We start from the raw sequence: 22,699 nt of genomic DNA, 5'->3' as shown, positions 1-22,699 counted from the left end.
TAAACAGTAGTGGAATTGTTGGGTTATTTGGTTAGTGCAGGTTTAACTCTATAAGATACTGTCAAATTGTTTTCCCAAGGGGATGAAACGTTTTATACACCCACTAGCAGTATAAAAAGAGTTCTTGTTGTTTCACAGCCTTGCTCTCGCTTGATTTTGATGTTGCCATTCTGGCAGGTAGGTGCTGGGATCTCATTGTGGTGTTAATTTGCCCTTTTCTGATAACTAGTGAAATTGAATATCTTTTCATGTGCTTAATGGACAATCATATATATATATATATTTTATAAACTGTCTATTCAAACCTTGTGCCCATTTTAAGGAGGGGTGGGAAGTGGGGTTTGTGTGTGTCTTCTTCATTTAATAAATATTTGATGACTAATTAAATGTTTATTGAACGACCTGAGATTGACCTATGAATTTTTGTTTTGGCCACTTGAAGCCTTACAGGTACTACAACTCAAATAAAAGAGTCAAATTGGGTTTCATTAGTCTATTCTAAAATGATCAGCTAAAGCAGGGAATCTGGTTTTGAACATGATACTAAAATAAAGATCAGTAGTTTCCTCCCCTACATAGGTCATAGCATCTTCTGAACCATGGCTGTCATCCCCATGACTTGCTCGTTTTGACCATGGGAAAATTGTCATCTGAAGATGTGAATTTTGTGGTTCACATGGATACTGCCTTGCTGCATTGTTTCTTTAATGCTAGAAATGCTCTTACCTAATTTTTATCTTGTCAAAAAATGGAAGGACAATCTTAGCCTTGTTATTTTTAGTTGTCACTGAAGCAGTTTTCTCCATTAAGAATGAATATTAGCGAGGTTGATCTATAAGCCTTCTGCTGATCCTGTAGACTATAATTTGTGTTTATAATTAAAAAAAAAAGTTTGGTTACCTTCTCCGTTCTATGATACATTTTTGTAACAATATACTTTTTTTTAGCTTCTGTTTTGTTCTGTTAACTGTAGAGAGTTAAAGAGAAATAAACACATAGACCAGCCCAGGTAACTACTGCTTAAACAGCAACAAAATTTGAAAAAAATTATGTTTAGTGTTTATAAATCAACACAGAAAAGTAACATCTATATATCTGTATCTGTCTATGTAATGAAGAATGACGTCTCCTCCTTTATTTCCCAAACTCAAGTCCTTCTCCCTAAAGGAAACGATTGTTAAAACTTTCTGATGATTCCTTCCATTAATACATGCTCTCTCCTTTTCTTTGTTCTTCTCACACAAAAGTGGTCAGGTAGTAGGTACAATTCCACATGTTTTCCTGCAGTACAAGCACATGAAGATGTAGCTTTCACAGAGTAGTTATGTGGGTGAACTGTGCTTTACTTCGTTGATCCCTGGTGGTGGTTTCCAGGTTTTTGGTGTTTATTTTTATTTATTTTCTGTTATAAAAATGCTGCAATAAACAATACTAGAGATTTGGGCAGACTTTTGCAAATGTATAGGGTAAATCTGTTCCAGTTGGGTCCCTGGTCAAAGGACACTTTGTAATTTGTCAGCTATTGCTAGATTGCCCTCTTTAAGGTTTCAGCCACATCCACTCCATCTAATAGTGTCTGCAAGTGTCTACGGCACATATTTTAAATGTAATAGCCTCATTTCAATTCTTTGTTATTTGAGCCTCCTAGAGTTATGTGAACTGGGACCTCCAAATTAATGCTGTTTCAATGCTGTTTTATCTTTATTACATTCTTCCTTGCTTTTTCCCCTGCAGAGGAAAACCTAAAGTAAGTCTTCTTGATGACTGAGGGTGGCGGACTAGAATGGCTTTGCGTGGCTTTCCCTCACACAGCTCTCAGGCTGCTCAGTCTCTAGGAAGCCCGATGGTTGATGCATTCTGTTTTATGTATTTCCTGTAGGAGGAAGGCTGAACAAGGACCTGCGACATTTTCTCAATCAGCGGTTCCAGAAAGGGTCGCCTGATCATGAGCTCCAGCAGACCATAAGAGATAACCTTTACCGCCATGCTGTGCCTTGTAAGTAGCCAGTTTGGAGCGTCTTACTGCGGGGTGGGTGGGTGAAAAGTTGAGGGGAGAACTAAGAGCTCAACAGCTGGTTCTGGGACACTTGGCAGTTTGCTCACGTAGTGACTCCGTAAGTCCAGGGAGTCATGATTGACAACGGGACATGCAGTACTGTGCCAGGTAAATTACTCGGTTTTCAAGTTCTGGCTTGAGAATACTGGGCAAATTATTTATCCTTTGTAAGGTCCAGTTTTCACAACCGTGAAAAGGACATCTCACTCCTACTAACTTCACAGAACTGTTAGGAAGTCAAAGTCAAATGCTCGTCAAAGCATTTGTGTACAGTATGGGCGTGGTGTAAGCCTCATAAGTGTTAACCATGATTGTCATTAATGGGGTGGACCAGGCCAGAGGACTTCATGCTCACCTCTGAGGAGATCCATGGGACTCCGATAGCCTCTCAGCAAAGGGAATGCCTCAGTGGACTCTCTCTTCTTCCCCACCTTTATCAGATTCATAAATCATGATTTCACATAGGATTTTCTTTGAAGAAATGGTTTCCACAGATTAAAAAACCCAAAGCCCCAGACCCATTAGATCAGACCAAATCTGAGAAAGCAAGACATAAAATGTAGGGACTATGACATCAGGGATTTTGTGGCATGGAAGGAAGAAAGGAAAGAAGGAAGGGAGGAGGGAATCAGCCTATGGGGTAGATGAATTGGCAGCTCAGTGGTCATGAGGTATTGCCATGCTCTACCAAACTACATTGCTGTACAGCTCATTATGAGGTGGGAATTCTGGGAAGACATACAGTTATTTGCTTTCATTCAAAAGAAGAAGAAAGAATGATTCTGATTTTATTGCTTGGGAGTTTTCTTTTCTCCTATTACCCAGTCCTTCAAAGTTTGACAGGTGTTTAGAAATATTTTTTTTAATCAGCAAAAACAAGGAGGAATAATTTGAAGTTCAAGGTACCCTGCTTATGGCTGTGATTTGTTTGCTATGAATATTTTCTTTAAAAAAATAATATTTTGCTAGTGATATCCTAGAGTGCTATTGTTTCCTCGTACTACTGCAAAATAATGAACAGAACTGATTTCAGGCATACCATGGATCTGCAAGGACTTAGACTGGAAGTCTAGATGGGAAACTTTAGCGATCAGAGTTTAGAACAGCCCTGCCTTCCTCTTCACTTATTAATAAAACCAAGGCTCCAAGAGGAAAAGAGGTTGACTACAGGTAACTTGGGTCAGTGCCCCCAGGTTGCTTCTTTCTGCTGAGTGGCAGAGCTGCATTTGACAGAGAAAACATGATAATGTATTAATGTGAATCTCTGGCCCTCAGTTCTTTTAATTTTGCATCATTAGAATTGAAAACTACAATTCTAATAATATCCTAATAATAATTCCTTACACTTGGATTAGTAATAATAATTCCTAATGTCAGTCTCATGAATGAGGCAGGGATTATCTATCTGTTTTTTATAGAAATAAAGAAAGAAACCAAGACACGAAGATAAGCCAATAAAAACAAGGCTAAAGGTGATCAGGGCCTTACGTCATTGCCTCATCTCTGATGTACTGTCCAGATTTACTCTTAGAATATTCCTTTGAGGTTGGGATTTTTAATACCCATTTTACAGGTGAGGAAACAGAGACACAGCACGACCAAGTAACTGTTAAATCGCAGTTCCAGGGTTTTGGGACTTGTAAGCCATCCAGGGCTATTTTTGTAGCTCGACCATTGCTGCCTCTGAAGTTCTAGTACAGCAGATTGGATGCAGTTTTGCAGAATTCAGTAATTGCAGAATCATGATTGTTCTCTGTGTAATTTTTCCCCTACTCAGATTCCAATTTAAGAAATGGGGAATGAAGCAAATGAGCACACCATTTCTTGACGCATCTGTGGTGTTACTATGGTTACATTTTGGCAAGCTTTTCCATTTATTTTTGCCACTGATTTATTGGACCTGACTGTGAGCTAAATGGCTTGATTTTAAGCTTACCACTGTGTAGGAATTGGGGCAAAAATGACCTCAGCCTTTTAAAACAGTGGAAAATCATGTTTTGTCTTTGCTGTATAATGCCATTGGTATTGATGTTTCATTTCTATGAAACCAGTAAATCAGGAACTGAGAATGAGGAAAGGGTCTTCCTACTAAAGAGAAAACAAGAAACATTTCACTTTATATTTCCTGCATAAAACAGGAAGGAAATTCAGGAAGAGGTCTGTTTCTGAGTCTGGCACAGTATGTGTGTCTTTGAACATGAGTAGACCAGGGGTAACTTGGGATTCAGTTATGGGCTTGGGTAACTGGGGCCACATTTGTGTTTATTTTGATTCTTTGGCCCATGTGACTGGTAGAGCAGAACTCTGTACCAGGCTGTTGTGCTCATGGATTAGAAAGCCCTTGATTGGAGCATGGATCCTCCCAGTGATAGTGTAACTGTGCCACAGGGAAATGAGCTCCTGTAATCTGTATTTTCCAGAACTTCCTGCTGCCAATATGTCAGTGACTTCAGTCTTTTGAGAAGGGATGATCTCATGAACAGGTGTTTGCGAGCTGGGGTAGACTTCCTGTACATTTTAGGAGGTTCACATGTCATTAGAAATTAACAAACAAAACCTGTTTGTTCTCAAGTTTGTTTTAGTGTCATCATAGTGTAGTAGAGCCTTCTGGGCACCGTGATGGATTTTGCCGTTCAGGATTCCATTTTACCCTAATTCTTTGGCAAGGAAAATGCAGGTAATAGCATCCCTCTTTTACAGGTAAGAAAGTGAAGTAACAGATGTAACTTCCTCAAAATCTTACCAGTTCTAAATGCCACATTACTCACTTCTCAATACAGTGCTCCTTTTTTTAATTGGCTTTATTGAGGTATAATTCATATATCATACAATTCACCACTCAGAGTGTTCATCCAGTGCTATTTTTGCTATAGTTATTATTATTCTCCACTTCGCTTTTGCTTTGATTCAAAAACATTTATTATTTCCATGGTATGAAAAATGTCATCGTAGTTAAAATTTAATTATATTATCATTGAAAATCACTACCCCCAAAAATTTATGGCCAAAAAAATAAAAAGAACTAGATGCAGAATGAGTCAGCCCTGGTGTGAAATCTGAGGGCTGTTCTGTAGCTGGCTGGCCTGGTATGGGTCGTGTAACCTCTCTGAGTCTTTTTTTAACTCTTCAGTAAAATGGAAGCAGAAATACCACCTCCAGCATTGTCTCACCAAGTACTGACAGAAGCCCTAAGAGATGGGTCCATTGGAGGAAACAGAGGCTCAGAGAAGTATATAGCTTGCTTAGGATCACACAGCAAACAGCATGGTTAGGGTTTAATCAGTTCTCTCTCTAACTCTTTACTGGGTATAATCGACAGTCATGTGATAAGAGCAGTATACCATGGGCTACTGAGAGTGAAAGAAAAAAGAAAAAAACATTCTCATTGCTGAATTTTTAGTTTTAGCTGTTCAAAATCATGGGGTTTTATGTCTTGGGGGTGGGGGCTAGTTAAGGCACCATATCTTACAAATAAGTATCTTCTCTGTGATTTTCACGTATTTCACTGGTGTGTACAGTAGAATTTTAATAACTGCCTAATGATTATTCAGCTTTTAAAAAATCACTATAGGATTCTTTTGGGATATCTCAGTTTATCTTATTTTTCAGTAGATCTTTCTTTGTATACACATGAAAAACCACCTTAAGATAGATGGATTTGAAATGCATGTAAACGTCATTGGTGTTGCTCACTTCTCTCATTTCTCAGAATCATCTGGATACTATTCCTGTCTCCTGCCCCCTCAAATTCTGATTATATTCCCAACCTGCTCCCCCTCAATTCTTTAGTCCTACAAACTTCGTCCATTGCTCGAATACACCTGGTATCTTGTAACTGGGTATAAATTATTACCTCTTATCTCTCTCATCTTTCCATCTAACCAGTTCATAGCCTTCTTGTAAGCTTTAGCCTAGAGGCCACTTCCTCCAGGAAGGCCTCCATAGATTGGCCTATTGCCTTCCTCACTGCTCCCACAGTGCCCCCTCTGCCCCCCTTCCACCGCATACACGCCTGCTGCGTGTCTGTCTGTCCTGTTAGAATCTAATTTTTCTGAGGTCAGAGACTGGATCTACCTCAGTGACTAGCCCACACGTAGCTTAGTGCCTAGACCATGGGATAAATATCTGTTGAATGAATGATCAGATGAAGAAATGGATAAAGACACTTGTTGTTTTTCTTGTTTTCTCTTGATTACATAACATTTGGGAGAAACAGCAGAGCTGCTCTTACCATAAAGCTCTCAGAATAAAGGGCAGCTCAGAGGCTTGAGCTCTGAAATGGCTGATGAGGACCAACCCAGAGGAAAAAAATCAAGGCTCCCAGTGAGCTTGGAACTAGAGTGCCCATTCACAGCTCCTAATTACAGTCTAGATATCGCTGTACCTCCTGCACTGATAGCCTCCCTGCTTTATGACTTCTTGTCCTAGCTGATGTGACAACATCTGAGATTCTTGCTTTGGAATGGCTGATTTGCCCATGAAGATAAATGTATTACCTGACAGGGCTTTTCATTTACTCTACTGCTGCTGTCAAAATGAGATACAGCTTATCCAGGAGTCCTGGGGCTCCGGAATATTGAACCAAACCCCTCTTGTTCCTTCTCCCTTCTCTGGGCTTAACAGCGATGGAACGCATCTTTCTTTTCAAGCAGAGGTCATCTGAAAGAGGAAAGGATAAGTCAGTTTTGTTCTGTAGATTAACAAGTTGTTGATCAAGGCTCTCCCTAATACCAAGATCATTATAATCTGTGGAAGAGGCACTGATCATTGATTTAAAGGAGTTTACAAAGGGATTAAACGTGTTTGATCTCCAAGACCATTTAAATCTGATGCAGTAAACATGGGTGATCCTGGTCTTTATTTGTGGAAGTGTGATATTCTAATGGGCATGTTAGCATTTGCTAACCAACAGTTGGCGTTGTTTATTATTTTTGAATGTGACTGTGATGTCAGGAGCATAAATTACCTTTGGTATTATTTGAATGTATTAGTTTCTCTTAACCATAGCTGTTTCTAGTTCTGCTTGCCTAGAACCAACTCATTCTACAATTAGAGCTCATGATATGAACTAAACCAGTATGTCAGCAAGAGGCCAGGATAAAGAACTGGGTTTTGGAACATTGCTTCTTTCGTAGAATGTGCATCTCTGTGTTCAGGTTGTGTTTGACCTGAGTGGAAGGCTTCAGGTTGTCATACATGAAGTAGACAGTTCTGTTAGCATCCCCAGGACTGATCAGATGAAAGTCACTGGAAACTTTCTCACTGTGGCTATTGCCCTTGTCCTCTTAGGAGAGTTAAGTGCTGTCTAATATGAAAGGATCACTTAAGTCTTTACCAAGCCTAGCCTCGTTGCAGAACTCTGACTAGTAACAATAATAACAGCTCTCCAGGTTTTGGACTCCTACTGTGTACCAGGTACCCTGCCATGATGCTTGTACATAGGTCATCTCTCACTCTGGCCTCATGGAGGCCACACAGACTCTTAAAAGTCTAAACTCAAACTCACTGGACTCTTAAACCCTCCCCGTTTTCTATTCAATTGCAAATGTTTGTTGCCCATAATAAGAGTGTATGTCCCTCCTCCCTTCTCCATCAGTTCTCAACTCTTGCTCTCGCCTTCCCTTTAACCCATCAGTACTGTATTTTCCCATGTGCCCCCAGCCAGTCTGTGGTCTGGAGACTCCTCTTATCCACCCTTACTGCCTACACCTGACCTTTCCTTCCTCCTCCATCAAGTCTTTCTTGTTCTACGTTGGTGTCCCATTGGCTGTCCTTTAAGATGCCAAGAACTAGAATAAAGAAGTGAATTGTTCATATTATGGTATAGGGTTCTCTATCCTACATAATACATATATTTTAACAGATAACTTTAAATGTGGCGCTGCTAGAACGACCCTATGAGATGGGGTGTTCTGGCAACAAGGCAGATTCATAGGTAGGGATGAATTCTTATGGTTTTGACTTGGTTTTGTACTTTTTCTAGTGCTTAACACAGTATAGTATACATAGAAAACATTTTAAACACAAGATTGTCTATGTCAAAGGGCTTTCCCCCTCTGCTTGCTGTTTCACTTCTCAGACCTAGTTTCCTGTTCCACTGAGTTTAAGCTGAGAAAGTAACACAATAGTCTAGCCAAGGAGTTTTGTGCCAAATTAAAAAATAATGGGAGCACTTCCGTGGTGGCGCAGTGGTTAAGAATCGGCCTGCAATGCAGGGGACATAGGTTCGATCCCTGGTCTGGAAGATCCCACATGCCGCGGAGCAGCTAAGCCCGTGTGCCACAACTACTGAGCCCACGTGCTACAGCTAATGAAGCCCACGTGGCTAGAGCCCGTGCTCCACAGCAAGAGAAGCCACCGCAGTGAGAAGCCCATGCACCACGAGGAAGAGTAGCCCCCGCTCGCCACAACTAGAGAAAGCCTGTGCACAGCAACAAAGACCCAGTGCAGCCAAAAAAAAACCCAACACCAAATGAGGCTAAATATAATAAAATATATTTAAATTCTTAAAAAAAATAATGGGATTAGAAAAAAAACCTTTTTGTTTAGATGTGATCTGGAGTTAGAGTTTGGGCTCAGATAACTCTTAACAAATTTTCATCCACTTGAATGTCTGCTGGGGCATGGAAATATCACGAGGGAAGCAGGACGATCCTTTGTTTTCTGATAACAACCATGTCATAAATGCCAGGAGCACACCACTTCTCATTTCTGTAGTGCCCCTCAGGGAACATTGAAACCATTAGTGTGGAATCTCTTCTTACTTCTCACCAAGGGAGGAGACAATTATCCCATCAGTGAGTTCCTGAGAAGGACTTGGACTTTCCTGATTTAAACATTTTCTCTTCTCCTTGGGGCTAGATCATGAGATGTGTTGGGCTTTCTGGTATGGCAGACTGGAGTGGCTGGCAGGCTCTACCCCTTACCAGCGTTGCTGACTTGGGTTTTCTGGGACTCTGTTGTCTCATTACCTGTGTTGATGTTTCTGAGGCACCTAAGGCCCCGGCAGTGATCACGGCACTTCATAGGTCCTCTATTTAAAGGTCCTGTATGTATATGTTTTTTGTTTTGTTTTGTTTCCAGCCGCGCGGCACAGCTTGCAGGATCTCAATTCCCTGACCAGGGATTGAACCCATGCCCTCTGCAGTGAAAGCGCCGAGCGCTAACCATTGGACTGCCAGGGAATTCCCAAACATCATCCTCTCTGTAGACCAGTCTTCTTTCTTCTGTACCCCCTTTCCCTCCCCTTTCTAACATGACTCCTCAAGTCCAGCATTCTCTCTTTTTTCTTTCAAGTTCTCTTTAGACTTTGGGCCTTATATACATGATTCTCCTTTTTATGATTTTTATGATTTATATAATTCTTTTAGGGGGGGCAAGCTAAGTTAAAAAAATGATTTTCCAACATTTCTTGAGTAACAACCCAACACTAGATGCTAGGTGAGAACATAGTGAAGATTAATAATTGGCTCATTTAGCCAATAATAGGCATGCTTGAAATAGCACATTCTCCGCATATTCCCAGCATCAGCTGATCCCCCGATGTTCTTTTTTCTTTGTATTTCTTATCATATGTTGTTAACCCTAATTGCCATTGTATATTTGCTGAGTGGATGGAGTCATATTTGAAAAAAAAAAAAAAAGGAAAGAAAAACTATGTGGACTTGATTTATATGTGTCTGCTAATACACTCACGTAAACATGGTTTGGGTGGTGTTCTTTATTCTAAGGTTCTCAGGGGTGTGGAACGAGGCAAAGCTATAGGAGTTTATATTTAAGTTTAATTAGAGTTGATGTCATTTATAATCTTCTTATGAAAATATGTTAGACCAGCCTTATTGTTTAATAACATCTGTCGTTAACGGAGTACTTACTATATGTACCAGGTACTGTGCTCAGTGATTTACAAGTTTTGTCTCTTCTAACCTTCACCAGACTCTGAGAGTCATAATGTTATCACCCCTGTATTAGGAGCATGGCAGTTGAGGGTTGAGGAGCTTATAAGTGTGTTGTTCAAGATGAGCAGTTTAATAATGATGGAAACCAGATAATTCAAACCCAGTTCTCACCTCCCCCGAGAGTCCATGCTCTTGGTTTATATCTCTGGGTTCAGTCAGCTTAAAGACCGTTTTTTAAATTAATGTATTGAATTTGAAAAAGAGGCTTCTATTAATAACATATGGATTAGTCCTTGGCTGGGTGTAGGATACTAATATATCTATTTGGCAGCCATGTTAATTCATTAAATTGCTTTATAATTTTAGCTGACATTTTTCGTCAAGAGTTGTTGCAATTATAAAGCAATTTCTACAGCAATTTATGTAGGGACCGAGAAGTTTCATAGTATCCTTACCATCTATTATTTATTTTAAGAAAAGTTTTTACCAAATTTTAGTAATTTTAGATTTAGTAAGAATTATTTAAGTCAAAAGAATGAAATGCAATACGTTTTTAAAGAAATCTTGTATCAAATGTGTTTAATAAAACTACGTACACATAAAATTTCTGGCTTCTCTAATGGATAATGTGCATTTATGCTGAGATCCAACTAAGAACACTTCACCAGTTATGCTCTGATGGGCTTACCTAAACTCCATATGAAATGAGTTACCCAAAATGATTACCTTAAATTTAAACAACAAGAAAATGTCACTTGTGTTAGTTCAACCATAATATGAATAAAGTAGACTTATTAACCACTCAATGACGTTTTTTCGTCTTGCATCGAAATGAACTAATTATACATCTCTATTTTGAGGAAATACACTCTAATGTATTTAGGGATAAAGGGCCATGGTGAATGCAACTTACTCTCAAATGGCTATAAAACATTAAAAATGATTAAAAATTTGTACTATTCTTATTCTTGCAACTTTCTGTAAATTTGAAATTATTTCCAAATAAAGTGTATTAAAGTAAACCCATACCAAAAATGTTTTTAAAAAGCAACCAGTATAGTTTTGGGAAAGGGGGATTTTATGTGAACGTTATGTTTTTGGTTTTCCCCCTTATTAATATTAATGTGTTTTTAGCCTAGAATTGAGATTTTGTTAGTACTTTGATAGATCTTGTCTGTTAAACTATAGCAGGACTAGCCTGAAAGACATCGTGCATATATTAAAACAAAAATCTAACACCTATGGAATACCAAGTACATGCTAAGTGTTTTAATTATGGTTTCTCGTTTAATACTGTAACCCTTATTTTCACTTACAGATGAGGAAACTGAGGCTTAGTAAGATTAATGACCTGTCTTAAAATTGTGAAATGGGACTGGAGCTCAGGCACGCAACATGGATACTAAAGCTACCACTAGTAACCACCACAGTTTCTTTGCTCAGACTGTGTGTACATCTGTGTGTATAGATACATATATACCTACTGAATACATCTTAGAAAATAAATTAGGAACGCTTTTTTTTTTTGCCACGCCGCCCGGCTTGCAGGATTTTAGATCGAACCCATGTCCCCTACATTGGGAATGTGGAGTCTTAACCACCTTACTGCCAGGGAAGTCCCAGAAACAATTATCTTAAATGGATCCTAAATATCTGCTAATGGGATTCTAGATGAATATAACAGTATAATAATCATCATTAGAATTGTTAACATACGTTGAGCACTTGGCATGTGCTAGGTTTTATTCTATATTAGTGTAATAACTCATTTAATCCCCACAATGATCTTGTAGGTATGTGCTATTACTCTCCACATTCAGGGAAACCGAGGAATAAAAAGATTAAATAACTTGCTCAAGATGTCACAGCGAATATGTGGTAGAGCTGTGTTGTCTTGTTCTAGAAATTTCCCTCTTAGCCAGTGGCTCATATTGCCTATTATTTATAGCTCTAGAGAACATTTAAATTAAAGAAAAGGAAAAAGAATCAATAATTAAACATACTCCTTTTTGGGGGAGGGAAGGAGATACCTTTTGTTATGCTTTTGAAGATAATTTCATCTTAGTCTTAGATCCCATCAGAGCCACCACATTATACAAATCCAGGGGGCACTATTCAGTTCGTAATGTATGTGAATGGCGCCCTTGGTGGTGGACAGCACCGTGACTGCCTGGTTTTATGCAGTGGCTGAGTTCTGGTAGTAGATACTTAGCTAGCCTGAAAGATAGAACCAAATTGCCGTTCATTTGGGAGGTATTTGTCTCAGTCATGTGAAGTGGTACCTTACTCCAATGAGGATAATATCCACTGGGTACTTGAACACCAGAAGCCTAATCCAGTCCAGTTACAAGATCTCTCCATTCTTAATTAAGCTAATTAAAGGTTTGAGACGTACTAGAATTGGATCTTTGGGGTACTGTTATTTCTTTCGTTTACCCTTCCTTCAGTCAGTTGATCCATCTACTCACCCAGCCATTCTCCATTTATTCCATTTATCTGTCCATTTAACAAACACGTATTGAATACCACTGTGAGCAGGTCACAGTAATAGAGGCTCAACATTTAGGGGTAAACTGGTTACCTTTCCTGCTCTCGGGGAGTTTATAGTATAGTAGGCAACCACTATAACTAACAAGATGCAGGTATAAGAGAGTAAGGTAAATCCCACAGTAGGGTAAGCCCAGGTCTATATGACATACAAGGACAGGCACCAAGCTCAGTCTTGAGACCAGTGAATCAATGTGACTAGGAAGTGAAATAAAAAAGAGAGACAAAAGGAAAAGCAGCAGAACCTCTTTCCTAGGGAGAATCAGGAAACATCTACTCATGTAACCATGGGCAAATGGCTCTATTGAACATCTCTAGGCTTAATTCCTCTTTAAAAAGGAGTCTTTATTAGGGGTATAATAGACCCATTAAGCATCTTAATATCCCAGGGTCAGTCCGAAGATAATGTAATCCTTTGCACAGTGCTCTCTCCTTATGACTCCTCAAGAATAGACCACTCGTGTTTTTGAGTCTTCTGACATATTTAAAAACAACAACAACAACAAAAACCAGTGCTACAGCAAAAGATAGGACATGGTTTTAATGTTTGCAGTTAATTAATACTTTTAACATACACATAGCAATGCAGTATAATTGTGCTGTTCATCAATTGCAAGATGTATAAAGCATTAACTCAAGGTACTCTAAAGGCAGTATAGTCTGATAATAGACCCCAAGTTCAAATACTTATCATTCCTTTTAGTGTGTCTTTGTAACTGTAGACATAACTTTATTTGACCGTAACAAAAGTCTAAATTTAAGGCTCTTCATGAATAGGAGACCTGAGTCAAAGATCTTCTTGCCCCTTCCCCTCCTCGGCAACCTCAGTAGGTATGGGATGCTACGAGATGACTCTTTGGACCAAGGTTTGGCTCTTTCAGATCCAGGTTCAGTTGCTTGTTAATGGAAGAAGCCAAAGTAGGGTAAGTAACAGTCATCCAAGGACTATCTAAGCAGCAAGATGGGCCCTTCCAGAACCCCAGTTGTACCAGGGCTCAGCCTTCTCGTTGATTTTATTTCTCACACTCCTGAAGGAAAACATTTAATTCCTTGGACCATTTCTTTGGAGGTTGCCACATTTCTAGTTGGGACTTCTCTCCTCCCCTGACCTCCCTAGTAGAAGTGAGGCCATACTATCCTCTTAAGTGCTTTGCTTTGAAAAGTGAGACAATTTGGTTATACTAGAAATGAAGTCATTTTCAAGGTCAGCCAGCTTGAAAGATTTATTACTTTGGCTTTCTAATTGTAGTTGCTGTACGTAAATGAACTTGACATTTTTCTCCTTTCCTGTCTCATAAGATAAGGTCATTACAAACAGACCTTACAGGACTGTCAGAAGTTACAACTTCTGTATTCTTAGTTTTCATCATCAACTGATTTGAAGGATGCACATTCCTTATTTCCGTCTCTAAATGGTTTTGCACAGTGTCAGCATCATTTAATTAGTGATATGGGGGGGGGAAGCACATCTATTTCACAGGAATTTTGAAAAAAATGTTGCCTAAGTTGTAGATAAAATATTCTCTAGATATATGACTTGAGAATGAGACATCCTATAAAACCATCGGATGAACTGAAATTTGGTGTGAGTTCTGATGGTTTGGTGCGTGACTATAAATAAGTCTGAGAATCTACATGTTTTTGCCCCAGTGGAAAATTTGTGGCTAATATAGATTGTGTTGAATTTCAGGTTTGCTGCTTAATCTAGTCCTCACATAGGCTACCTGCTAAAAGGTGGGCATTCAGAATCCTTCCTTAGGCTAGAATCAGACACCCCATGCAAATCCACCACTGTCTGGGATCCTTGGGGGGAATTTTGTACCTTCTCACTGTAGATATGGATGATTTACGAACTGAGAAGCAAACTGTCAGATACAACTAAAAAATACGGTATCTTTAGGGAACATGGAGTAGTTGAAAACAATAACTTGTTGATACAATTCTTGCTGTTTTTTTTTCTGAATTCATGTTGTATGTGTTAGGGGCCTGGCCTGGCCTGGCACATCAGCCTTTCTCCTTTCCTCTGTTCTTTTCTCCCTCCCACTGTCCTTCCCTCCTTCAATTTCTTACCCCGTCTCTCTTTTTTTCCTTTCCTTACACCACAGACTGGTCCATTTCTTCCCCTTGTTCCAGACTCTGGCAGTAGAGCACAACACTCAATGACCATTAAAGGAGCTAGGTGTATTTGGGTTCTAACAGAGACCTTTAAAAAAAAAGTTAAGGTAGAAAATAAATAAAACACATATAATAAGTCACATAAGTCTTAAGTGCATAGCTTGATGAATTTTTACATCCATGTGCACACCCACATGTCACGCACACACACACACACACACACACACACACACGTATGTAGCCATTACCGAGATCAATATACAGAACATTGAGTGTTCCAGCAGGCTCGCTCGCGTCTCCTCCCATTGAGCACTTCTCTCTCCCAGAGGTAATCATGATTCTGACTTACCCCCCTAGATTATTTTGCCTGCTCTTGAATTTCATATAAATACAGTATGTATTATTTTGTTCTAACTTCTTTGTCATCCACATTGCTTGCATGTAGCAGTAGTTTGATTTTTTTGTTGTTGTTGTGCTGTCTAGTCTTACATTATATGAATGTACCACCATCTTTATCCATTCTTCTGTTGATTTAAACTGTCTCCAGTTTTTAGCTACTGCTGGGAATTTCTTTTTTTTTTTTTAATTAATTATTTTATTTATGGCCGCATTGGGTCTTTGTTGCTGCGCATGGGATTTCTCTAGTTGCGGTGAGCGGGGGCCATCCTCACTGCGGTGCATGGGCTTCTCACTGTGGTGACGTCTCTTGTTGCGGAGCACCGGCTCTAGGCGTGCGGGCCTCAGCAGTTGTGGCTCACGGGCTCTAGAGTGCAGGCTCAGTGGTTGTGGTGCACGGGCCCAGTTGCTCCGTGGCATGTGGGATCCTCCCGGACCAGGGCTCGAACCCGTGTCCCCTGCATTGGCAGGCCGATTCTTAACTACTGCACCACCAAGAAAGTCCTGGGAGCTTTCTTATATAAGTGGATGTATGTGTGCACTCATTTCCTACCTAGGATTGTTGGTTCCCTGTGTAGGCATATGTAGGCATAAGCGGCTCATCTACAACAGATATTGCCAAACAGATTCCAAAGTGATTGTACCAATTTGCACTAGTACCTACATGCGTGAGAGTTCCAGTTGTTTCTTGTCCTCACCAACATATGCTATTGTCAGCCTTTCCAACGTTTTGTCATCCTGGTGGATATGCAGTGGTATCTCATTATGATTTGAATTTGCATTTTTTCTGATGTAGAATATTGAGCACCTTTTCAAATGTTTACTGTCTATTTGGAGAGTTTTTTTGTGTGAAATACCTGTTGAAATCTTTTCCCATTTTTCTTTTTAATTGGGTAGTTTGTCTTTTTCTTGCTGATTTGTAGAAACAGCTGGGTTTTAATCCTGACTCTGCTTCTTATTAGTGGTGCTTGGACAGGTTGCCTCACCTTTTTGAGCTGCATGTATAGGATGGGTCCAGTAATACCTGTTTTATAGGTTGTGGTGAGGATAACTTGAAGAAGTGGATGTTAATGACTAGCTGTGGTTCCAAGCACAGAGAAGGCATGGGTGACTAGTATCTAAATTGAGAAAAAAATCTATTCTAATATCAGATGAGCAGCCCATTAAGATATTTTAATATATTTCTTTCTCTTTCCCAATGTCCTCTTTTCTTTTTTATATTAGTAGCACAAAAGGAAAGACAGTGGCCATATGCATAATACGTAGTAGGCCAAAGTGACTGATCTCTTACAAAGGATCACTAGAAGTCGTATCTATTCTCCTAAGAATTTTGTGCTTGCAACTGGGACAAATGAGAACCAGAAGAGAGTTTCTGAAAAGAAGAGAATAAGATAAAATGCAGATGTAGGACCCAATTAAAGAAATCTGCCTGCCCTGGGTAGTGGTGGGAAGCATGTCTTTTATTTCCTCTTTCTTCTTTGTCAGCCAGCTTCTTGAGACTTCATTTCCTCATTTTCAAAATAGGAGTAACAATTACTTCCTTAAAAGGTTGTCAGGAGGCCTGGCACAATCTTGGTCTCCTGTAACCACTTCACATCTGGAGGATTCTGGGATGGGTCACGGTTATGGTGATAGTGCTAGCTGTGATAGGATGGTGGTGATGGTGTTGAAGATGCTGAATGGACCACTTCTGTTAGGAGGCTTGTTGCCAGCCCAAGTGTATAGCTGTTTCAGGGGCGGAGGCAGTGGCTGTTTCAGGGAGTAGTGTGAGCTGCAGCATGAGGTGGGAAGGCCAGAAGGGGGAAAGAGTCCTCTACTGTGGGAGCACCCAGCACAGGATGCCCATTTGTATCCCAGATTCGTGTATGTTGGAGTTGATATGGGCATCCCAAAGCATATTCCTGTGATGGATTATATATTCCTAAAATACATAGAAATCAGAAGAGGAAACATCCTAGTGACACAGGCAGTTATTGAAACTCGCCTTGAACACCCGTATCAGCAGTGACCAGAACCTGGTTTCAAGGGAACTTCCTGGAAAAGCAGCCTCCTTTCATACTGCTGAGAGGCACAGGGTTGTGACTGCTGAGTAAACACAGGCTTTGGATGTGTACAGAACTAGGTTTGACAAACAGCCCCTCCATTCTCTGGCTCTGTGATCTCGGATAAATTACTTCCCGGAGGTTTCCTAATTTATAAAATGGGGAAAATAGTACCATCCCAATAGAATTGTGGTGAGAGTTGAGTGACGTAATACATAAGAAGCACCAAGAGAGGCCCTGGCAGGTAACAGGTGCTCAAACTGCAGAAATATATCCATGTATCTGATGAGTCGCTGTGCACACTCTATTTCCATGACAACTGTTTAGTGAGCAGAGTGGAGTGATGCAGAGGAGGAGAGGGTCTTTCGATGTAACCAGGAACACTTGCTAGACCTTATCTCCGGGTTGTGGATGAAAATGGGCTTCCTTGCAGGATTGGCCTCTGTAATTCTTCCACTACAACGTTGAGTGTTAGAGCAGTTACAGTTGAGATAAGTCTGCTGTGTGACTCACGCACCATCAAGGCCACGTTGGACAATTTATAATTTACTAACATAAGGCCCACTGATAGGCACATTCAAATGGTGCGTGCTGTAGGCTTAACTGATTCTGTCTTCCTCATTAACTCTGATCTGCTGAAAGCCCTTCAGCACACGCTAAAGGTAGGATAGGCTAGGCCAACTGGAAAGGACTAGTTGGCCCCCATGGGCGAGTTTTTCTTTTATTGTCAGCTCTTGGGCTCTCTATCCCTGAGTTTTTGCATATCTGCAAGAAGGTAAGCACTCCCTACAGTGGTGCCCCGCCCCCAAGAAGCACACTTGCCTTTCACATCACACTCCCTGGCAAGTATCAGATCTGTGTTTCATGCCCCCTTTACTTACTTATTGTGACAGATGTATTCAGAAGCTCATTTGGCTGGTACATGAGTATAGTGACAAGTTCTAACATGCACATGGTGAATATACTGTTGGGAGTCCTAATTTGTGTCCTGAAGGCAGCAGGAGTCAAAAGACACAAAGATGATACTGTAGGTTCAATGTTAAGTTGCACAGCTTCAAGGAGGGAGGGGTGTGGTCTTGTAAAACAGGTCATTTGTAGAGAGATATGGTCATACAAATGTAAAGAGTCAATTTTGAGAGCATCCCTTGTGCAATCAAAGTCTGAGGTTCCTGGAACTTTGATCTTTGATTGTGCATTGCAGGATCATTCTTCTTCTTTAGCTATCTTAAATTGCATATTTGCATTGCATGAGCCATTTTCGGTTGTAATAGCTGGAAGCGTGCTTTTTCTGCATTTTCTTGGAAAACCTGTAGAAAAAGCTCATTTGTGTTCCATCCAAGCAGATGGTCATCTTTCACACCTTGAAGAGAAGTAATGCTAGAATTGTGGCACTTGAAGGTAAATGTTCCATGTCTGCCCTATTTCCATTTCTTGTTGCAGAAAGCCATAAGGATTCTGTTGATTTCCCATTTGCTGTTTGATCCCCCTGTTGACTTACAAAAGCCAGAGAATTGTCAATGGAGTTGTTTCTTCGTAAAGGGGTCTCTTCCTCACACTTCCATGGCAACTCAAGTTAAAATCCAGCTGGAAAATACTATCTCAAGCTGATATATATATTTTTAATGGTGGAAATCAAAGGTTATTATAAGGAAAATACCCATCTCTTTGGGTATATAAATACCCAAAGCTAAGTGATACGTCATTTATCTTTGACATATGAAAGTCATTATCTTCCATAAGTCATGAAAAAACATGAACAATAGAAACTCCAATATCACTCTTCTCTTACATGTTGATCTTATTATATTGAGGCCGTTTGGTCACTTTAAAAAGCATCAGATATAAAGAGACACTTCTGTTTTCCTTCCTAACACTATTTTCCTTAATAACCAAAATATTTGTTATTTCTTATAATCATTATAAACTTATGTCCATATCTAACTAGACGTCATTTTCCAGACAGAACTTGGCTGCAGAATCTAAACAACACAGATTAAATTATTATCATTTGAAGAGCGTTTTTCATTTTTATCAGTATCTCCCTTGGTCTGTTAGCGCTATTATTTCTTGATTCTCAGAAAGTAAGAAATCAATAATTTTTTCTGCATTTGGCTGTTGTTGAACATAGATGTAGATGTTTAATGTGGTAGTTTTCTTTTTTCCTGGAAAGCTGTTAATTCATAGATGTATCTTAAAATTAATGACATCTTAGAACTAAGAAAATTTTGGTGTTATAAAAATTACCAGGCTACCGCTTTAGTTCCTTAGGAATTTTGCCTACAATTAGAATAAATTGCCATTTGGTGGCAATAATACTTCCCTCTTATCTACCCTCCATGGTTCGCTCAATGGCATGGAAAATTTAGTCCAGGTCTCCAGTGAACACCTTAATTTTTTTCATTCCAAATTAATTTTTCTCTTATGTAAGCAATACATACCCATATTTCATTAAAAACAAAAGCATCACAATAAATTTTAATATCCTCTTTAACCATCCCACCCTCATACTGTTTTCATTTGTCTTCCCCAGAGGTGACCATAGATTGCCATTTTAAATTATTCCTCTGGGATATTTTTCTAATCATTCATAAATATATATATGAATCCACAGAAAATGGATAATATATAGTAGAGCGAGAGTGTGTGTGTTTGGATTAACATAAAGGGTGCCACAGTCTTCTTTGAAAGTCTTGGTAAAATCTGTCTGTAAAGCATCCTGGCTTGGGACATGATTTTTTCCTTATGAAAGCTAGGAAAAGGGGGTGAGGAGATAATTCTTTAACTTCATTTCATTTTGGTTACAGTCATTGCTCTACTCAGGATTCCTACTGCTTCTTGAGGTAGTTCCATTAATTTATTGCCCTCAAAAATGATCTATTCTAACTAGACTTTGAAATTAACTGGTATAATGCTGTACATGGTATTCTCTTATACATGAAAATAAATCTCATATATTTTTAATGCCACCTTTTTTGCTCTAAAGTTGATTTATTTTGTGATTTCTCCCTACCCTCCCCAACCCAGGGTCATATTTGCCAAAGGCTTTTCAATTTGATTAGTCCTGTCATAAAAATAGCTTTTTCTCCTGATTTTTTCTTTATTGCCTACAGTTACCTGTCTATAATGCTACCTTAATTTCATTATTCCCTTTTTCTACATTTTAAAAACAACTTTATGGAAATTTAATTCACATAGTATACAATTCACACCGTTCTCAAAAAGTCAGGGTTTTTTAGTATATTCACAAGATTGTGCAGCTGTCACCACAGTCTAACTTTAGATGTTTTTTATCTCCCTCCAAAAGAATCCTAGACTCGTTAACAGTTATGCCCCATTTCCTCCCAAATCCCATAGCTTCAGTAAACTGCTAATCTATTCTCTGTCTATAAATTTGCCTGTTCTGGACATTTCATATCAGTGAAATCATACAGTATGTAGCATTTTGCGTCTGGTTTCTTTAACTTAGCATAATGTTTTCAAGGTTCATCCAAGTTGCAGCATGTATCAGTACTTCATTCCTTTTTATTGCTGAGTAATACTCTATTGTATGGATATACCGCATTTATTAATTCATTTGTTAGTTGATGGACATTTGGTTTGTTTCCACTTTGGGCTATTATGAATAATGTTGCTAGCAACATTCATGTACAAGTCTTTGTGTAAAGGTATGTCTTCATTTCTCTTGGCTATAGATCTAGGAGTAGAGTTTCTGGGTCCTCACCAATACTTTTTAATGATGGCCATCCTAGTGAGTATGAAGTGGTATCTCATTTTGGGTTAGATTGGCATTTCCCTAATGACTAATGATGTTGCACTTCTCATTTGCTTATTGGCCACCTGTGTATTGTCTTCGGAGAAATGTCTGTCCAAGTACTGTGCCCATTTTTTAATTGTGTTATTTGTCTTTTTGTTGTTGAGTTGTAGGGGTTCTTTATATAGTCTAGATGCAAGTCCCTCATCAGGTATGTGATTTACAAATATTCTCTCCCATCCTGTGGATTGTCATTTCACATTATTGGTAATATTGTTTTCAGCACAAAACTTTTTGATTTTAATGTAGTATAACGTACCTATTTTTCCTTCTGTTGCTTGTGCCTTGGTGTCATTGTCTAACCCAAATTTACTCCTATGTTTTCTTCTAAGAGTTCCATAGTTTTAGATGTTACTATTGGGCCAGTGATCCATTTTGAGTTACTTTTTATGTACGGTATGAGGTAGGTTTCTAACTTGATTCATCTGTATGTGCATATCCAGTTGTCTCAGAACTATTTGTTGAATTTTCTTTCGTGTTTTAAAAAATTCATTTCATTTTTATTTTTATAGCTTCATGAATAGAAAGCATAAGTCATTAATTTTCTGTCTCTCCTGTTCTCTAATACATGCATTCAAGGCTATAATTCCCTTCTGTGTAGGAATCTAGGTCTATCCCACAGATTTTATTATTATTATTGATAATTTTTCCTTCTTTTTCTGTTAATTTCTGTTTTTATTGCATTTTACTCCATGAAGGTGGCCTGTATTATGTCACATAATAAAACTGAATATAATTTTATCCAAAGGACATTTCTATTTAAAAGTACCTATAAAGTCTTTTTTTTCAACCCTATAGATGTATTATACTTCCTTTTACACCCAACAGTGCTCTGTACTTGGTATGTGCTAATACATATTGAAGGGAATACGTATGCAGAGCAAGCCTTTAGAGGAAATCCACACCTAAATGTTAGAAATGATTGATGTGATAGTAATAACTAACACTTACTGAGTACTTTCCTCTGTGCCAGGCACTCATGGAAGTACGTTGCCCAGTATTTACTCGCTTAGTCTTCATAACAATCCTACGAGGCAGGAACTCTTTATTCCCATTTTACAAGGTGTAGCAAGGTGGAGTCTCTTAGCCAATGATTCACGTCAAGAGAGAGCCAGCGGGGTGGGTTTTGAACGCAGCTAGGGTGGCGCCAAATGCCACTCTGAAAACTACTACATTCTGTTGCCTCCCAAGTGGTCACTTTTCCACAACATTTAATTGGTCTGATTCCTAGTCATTTCTGTAATTGCTTTGAACAGTCAGTCAAGGAAATTCTTGGCCCTTTTCTTTCAGTTGTTTGTTAAATAGTGTTGTAAGGAAGTGTCTACATTTTGCTGCCACTCTAAACTGTGCCCTCAAGACACTGCATAGCTCGACCTTAAGGTTTAGAAGTCAGATACCCAGGAAGGAAGGCTAGCCCAGGATCTTATTGATTTTCATTTTTTGTGTGTGACAAAAGAAAATTCAGAAGAAATGCAATTAAGCATCTCTCCTGGCTTAGGCTGGAGACCACACAAGCTCAGAGAGTCTCAGTTTTTGAGATCAAGTATCTACACTGATTAAAAACCAAGTAGATTTTCATGGAATCTTTTCATTGTGCCTCACTTATACATAGAGAAACCTGGTCTCTGGAGCTCTAGTTGAAAATAAGTTGTTATTGTTAGGCGTATTTCCAAACCAAATTAGGGCTATTTTTCTCCCCTTTTTGAAGATTGGAAAGCTACATCCTTGAATACTTCTTGAATAAAAGTTCCCTTCTTTCTTTCATAAAGAGAATGGCTTTTATATTTTTGTTCCCATCGGTGCAGTCTCTAAGCAGATTCCTAGCAAAAGAGCA

General features: G+C 39.1%; 1 protein-coding gene across 12 annotated transcripts in view; it reads left to right on the top strand.

The window, feature by feature from the left end:
• MAGI1 (membrane associated guanylate kinase, WW and PDZ domain containing 1) overlaps positions 1-22,699 on the top strand; it is a gene marked incomplete at both ends in the record, with an annotated part of 616,726 nt that overhangs the window by 365,362 nt on the left and 228,665 nt on the right. For all 12 annotated transcript variants that reach the window (XM_082663456.1, XM_082663457.1, XM_082663454.1 and 9 more), the window contains one exon: positions 1,880-1,996. In XM_082663456.1, the coding sequence (XP_082519582.1) occupies positions 1,880-1,996 (117 nt within the window). The remainder of the gene's footprint in view (positions 1-1,879; positions 1,997-22,699) is intronic.

Source organism: Grampus griseus (genome assembly GCF_964374135.1).
Source record: "Grampus griseus genome assembly, chromosome: 10".
NCBI classification, from domain to species: domain Eukaryota; kingdom Metazoa; phylum Chordata; class Mammalia; order Artiodactyla; family Delphinidae; genus Grampus; species Grampus griseus.
The sequence above is the reverse complement of the archived record's forward strand: the minus strand, read 5'-3'. Positions and strand labels throughout refer to the sequence as shown.